Consider the following 5,383-nt stretch of genomic DNA (forward strand, 5'->3'; position numbering starts at 1 on the left):
ATTACTGCCCTTGAATGATACATTACATTATGACTAGATAATTTAATATAGTTTTCACATATTTATGACAGGTTGAGCTTTACCTTTACAAAAGTGTTAACAGCCATGATAGCCATGTCTGGCTGACTCTTGGCATAGTTCATCAGGTAGAGGTAGACCAGCTTTTTCAGTTCCAGGTTGTCCGTCTGCATGCAGTTCACAACATCTGGGAACAGAGCGCTGAAGAAAGGACAAGGCATTATGTGACCACTGACTCAAGGAGGGTGAATTGTTACAGTGATTGCAGTGGGGCATCAGTTCCCCTGGCTCACCTGACATCCTTGCCAACTGTCATGGATGCAATGACCTTCTTCACAGCCTCCTTCTTCTTCTCTTTCTTATCACTGTTCAGCTCTGCCTTGAGCTCAAAGATCTCCCCTGTACACACAAGAGAAAAAAGGAAGTCACACATCATCATGTAATCCATTTGTGATGTGGAGGGTGGAAAGGACTACTGTGCAGCATTGACCTCTTTTCCACCAGTTTCTGATAATGGTGGGTGGTATTGGTTGTCAGGGGTTTCGGTGCACTTGCTGCAAGCAACCATCCTGATATAGAGCGCATGAGTGATTTTTTTTATACAATTGCAAGGTAAAAGATGAGGATGCAGATGATGGGTCTGCATTGTTTGTGTAAGCAGCTCACTATGGCTTCTTCTACCATTCTTTCCTTGCAATAGCCAAAAGAAAGACTTCTAGTGGTCCAGTGATAGAAAGCTTTTATTACAAAGCTGCCGCAGGGCGTGCTCATTTGGCCTTAGTAGCTGAGCAGCAGCAGACTTACAGCTCCAATAACGTGGCAAATGAGAGTGCACAAGTCATGTTACCTGACGTCATGTTACCTGATGAGTAGGGCTGGGCGATTATTCAATATGATCTTTTATCAGCTGTCAAAACAAAATTTGTTATTGAAGTTCTTGTTTTATGTGTGTGTGCTTTGTCACACGTAGTGCGTGCCAGTTGGAACACAGCTCAATGAACTAAATATAAATTTGATTACATGAAATTCTGCATACATTTGTATTGTGGTATAGATAGATTTTTTATATATATATATATATATATATATATATATATATATATATATATATATATATATATATATATATATCTCAACAGAAAAATATTCTTATTACTATCATTAAATGGTCACATGCTGATTGCTATAAAAGTGGAGATACCAATCATTTTAGATTTTTGTTACTTTGTTCAAAACTGAAAGAGATTAAACTTTAATTAGTTTACATTTCAGTGCATTTTGTCGTGACGTGTCTATCTGAAGGAATTAGACTAAACATACACTGTCAGAACACTGTCAATTTTGGGCTTAAATTTGAGTCTACCTACTTTAAGTTTCCCAGACATTGTAAACCGCTAATCACTCCCAATCTCCTTTAAGATGTTAGCAACAGACTGAACACAGCAACATTGGGTAGATGCACAGAAAAAGCACATAGGGAAAGAAAATTGCAAACAGAAACAAACAGAAGGACTAGCATTCATAAGCATCTGTTTGCATTTCCAAAGCCCTATGTGTGGGAACATGCACAGTTCTGGGTCATGTGAGAAGAGTCACATAAATACAACAGGAGGCACAGCAGGACAGTTAAATCTCTGACAGCTAATGCTCAATATGTCTAATCTGATTTACAATAACCAGAGCTAGTCAGTTCTTGGCAACAACATCAATACAAAGCAGGGGGATAACATCTCTAGTTACATTTTTCAATGTCTATCTAGGTCAATTATGTATTGGTAATATATTTAACAATTCAAACTTCAACAGAGTATGCATGTCTTGAGGAAAAACTTAAATTCTTAAATTGGTTAAGCATCTTTGGCTTCATAGCCTGATAATATGAACATGTAATTCAGCACCACAGCTGAATGTGTCACAAAATCCACAAAGCACTTACTTAAAAATAATGCATGGCTGCTAGCACTGATTGAGGATAAACAATTAAATTGAAATTAATTAACAAATCAGCTATCAGACCTTTCTTGGTAGTGGTGAAGTACTTGGAGTCCGTCATCTTGGATCCAAATTGTCGATTCTCCTGCAAACGTCACAGTGGGTGAGAAAAGTTACTGTGGATAAATGTCCTTGACTTGAAACTTGGAGCATCACAAGAGCAACAGGAAACACTAAAGTGCAAGCACAGGGAAATAAAAGGAATTCCTGTCTTCTCCTGGACAAATGGCAGGGACTTATCACAAAACAAAACAATGGATTTTGCTAAGAAAACAGACACTAATATCTCCTCTTTAAACATGAATCTTGTTGGCCAGCATGTAGTATGTGGCCAACAGGATATCTTTTACTGAGTCAACTTCTACAGCATGTAGTATTTCCTGTTGGTGATTTCCAATCTTGGTGCATCTGCGAAGGATCTTCTCCCATTTATGCAACAACACTTCCTACTATGAGATTTGAGCAATAGTGCTCAAGTTAAAAGGCTGCTAGGGAAATTAAAACCGGAATTTGCTCAAAAACATTGACATTTGCATTTTTTTGTCTTCTGAATTGTTGTGCACATTTAAGAAACATATGGCTTGAGCACATACTCATTAAACTTCATACTATGTTGCTTTTGGCTCTTTTAGTTTTGCCCTAAATATACAGTGAGTAGCCTATATTCTGGTTACAACACAGCAAAATTGCTGCGAACTGTGATGCTCTTTACTGGCGGCCATCATGCATTGTTATTAGCCTATAATGTTAATCTGTTATACCATGAATATGATACTTCATTACCACAATATGAATATTGATGCAGTCACTTGCAGTTTTCTACACTGAATGCAACAGATGGCTTTTTTTTTTTTTTTTTTTTTTTTTTTATAAATTGTGGCTAATAATTTCATTAGCATTTCATTAATTCGACTGACTTTGTTATGCAACGTTATCCTAATACCGTTTAATTTAATTAATGTAACTTGCAGGGACAATGACGCTAGCAGAGAATCAGAATCAGATGCATTATCAAAAGGTTTTCACTTGCAACAAATTAACCTTGGTGTATTTGGTTAATGCTGGAGCTGCTACCCCCGCGACCCGTTACCGGATAAGCGGAAGAAGATGGATGGTATTTGGTTAATAATAATAATAATAATAATGTATACTTTTATAAATGACTTACTTACTACTTATTAATCCCGCAAGGGAAATTACAATGTTTTCACTCTGTTGTTAGAATACACATTACACACAGGCCTGAAATACACACACATGCTCAGTAACTATACATGCACTAATGGAGAGATGTCAGAGTGAGGGGGCTGCAGCTGTCGATGGACAGGCGCCGAGCAGTTGGGGGTTCAGTGCCTTGCTCAATAGCACCTCTCCAGCTACCAGTCCACCACCATAATTTGGTCCATATGGGGACTTGAATCGGTTCCCAACTCCCTACAGACTGAGCTACTGCCACCACCATACTTTAAAAGGGAATAAACAATAAGGCAAAGTACTGATACAGTCAAGAACATAAATATAGAATAGATATGACAATAAAAAAGGTGTAAAGGACACTATCAAAATATATATTTACAATATAACTGTTTAACTAAATGATCTAAATGAATGACAGAGGCCTATCAGTTATTACCGTTAACTTGCCATCAGTGACAATGAAGTGCGTTTCATAGATCTAAGGTAGCAGATTGATCATTATGCATTGAGCTTCAGGTAGCTGTCAACAGACTCTCAGACTCTTAGCTATGTTATAGTGTCTTTTTACATACTTTTATTGTAATATATGTATTCTGTATTTATGTTATTGACTGTAGCAGTAATTTGCCTTATTCGTTATTTCCTTTTTAAAATGTTTATTGTATGCACCACATACACCAAGGCAAATTCCTTGCAATTGAAAATTTACTTTGGTAATAAATAACATTATGATTCTCATACTGATCGGCTGTTAGCCACAAGCTAACCAAATACGATGCGTTAACACAACAGACTACGTAGCTAGCTAACGTTAGCTAACAAGACGATTGCGGTACGGTACGTTTGTACGATAATTCACGCTGCTGTATGCCCTTAAATAGTTTGCAGACTAACAATACGAGTATTTCACACTAGCTGACTTTAAGTTATTACTGCTAACTCAGACAAAAAGTAGAGGAAAGATTCGCTAGCTGGCCAGCATCAGGCTACCATGACGTTAACGTTAGCATAGCAGGTTCGAGAGTGTATTATTCAGTTGGATGAAAATTAAAATATGTGAAGTTAAGTTAGTTAAATTAGTGCAGATAGTTCTGCCATTAACGATGCTATTCGACCAATTACTCACGCATAATTGATTCGCCCATTCCTGCATCTTTGCAGGAGTTAGATGAATGAAACTGGTGCTAAAGGCTAGCTAGCTGTCTGGTGCAGTGTGCCTGTCAGTGTCAGCTAGCGTATGGCCACTTCTCTAGCTCGCACAGCTGAGACATGACCTTCTAAGTACAGGCTTAAGGAAGCCTTTGCCTAAATAGTTAAGCTCTTAATCTATCTGCCTGGTTTAAACCTTACCGAACGAATTAGCGTACCTTGGTGTTAAAATTAGACTCGCCACATAACGAATTTTGAGAGAAAATCTCCACAAACACCTTACCGTGACAGGCGTAGTAGGGGCTGTGATGGCCTTCTGATCCCTCCCTTGATTTACTTCCGTCTTTCCACAAAATAAACAGACGAGCAGCGTCAGCTTTCATTCAGAGAAGGTTGTTCACCTTCACCTATGGGCGATAATGTAACAACTTTGGTTGGCTGCATAACATATCCACTGACCTCTTAAGTTGACGACATGAAGAGTAGTACTAAGATACTAAGGTGTTTCCTATATTTTGTCCATGCCTTGTATATATTAATTTACATTGTGTTAAAATTAGAGGTGTTTCTTATGTTTTGTCCATCCATTTAAACCAGACTAAATATTAGAAACACCTCTGATACTCAACAGCACCACAAACTGCCTCTAAAATTACCATAGCATTTAATCAACACCTCGCTATATGGGCAGATCATCATTTTGAAGGGGAAACTGTGTCAGTATTTCCGTTCTTCAGGGCAATTAAGTTTTGTTGCATTTTTTAACTTCAGACAGCAAAATCTGCACGAGATAATCGGATAGCAGTCAAATGGGATGATTACACATAGTAGCTTACATCTTACGCAACAACAAAACATGTTTCAATTACAAAAGTTAGTAAATCACATTGTGCATGAAGAATAATAGGCTATTGCCATTATCTACGTTCACATTTTGGGCTTTTCTCAAACAGGCACGTCTGCACGGCATCCCCGACTCCAAAATCAAATATGCTCTATATGAACAATTAATGAGAGATAATTCATA

The 5,383-nt window shown here is 37.7% G+C and overlaps 1 protein-coding gene across 10 annotated transcripts in view; it reads right to left on the bottom strand.

The window, feature by feature from the left end:
* Positions 1-4,881, bottom strand: part of ap1b1 (adaptor related protein complex 1 subunit beta 1) — a 30,303-nt gene extending 25,422 nt beyond the window's left edge. For 6 of the 10 annotated variants that reach the window (XM_031308806.2, XM_031308805.2, XM_035993072.1 and 3 more), the window contains exons 1-4: positions 4,575-4,593; positions 2,035-2,095; positions 312-417; positions 84-219 (exon numbers count right to left, since the gene is read on the bottom strand). In XM_031308806.2, the coding sequence (XP_031164666.2) occupies positions 84-219; positions 312-417; positions 2,035-2,071 (279 nt within the window). In that variant the 5' untranslated portion in view covers positions 2,072-2,095; positions 4,575-4,593. Of the gene's footprint in view, positions 1-83; positions 220-311; positions 418-2,034; positions 2,096-4,333; positions 4,498-4,574; positions 4,594-4,639 lie in introns of those variants that run through there. The other 4 variants (XM_035993087.1, XM_031308804.2, XM_031308807.2 and 1 more) reach the window with 3 other exon arrangements.
* Positions 4,882-5,383: the final 502 nt, after the last annotated feature.

Source organism: Sander lucioperca, chromosome 2 (genome assembly GCF_008315115.2).
Source record: "Sander lucioperca isolate FBNREF2018 chromosome 2, SLUC_FBN_1.2, whole genome shotgun sequence".
Lineage (NCBI taxonomy): Eukaryota > Metazoa > Chordata > Actinopteri > Perciformes > Percidae > Sander > Sander lucioperca.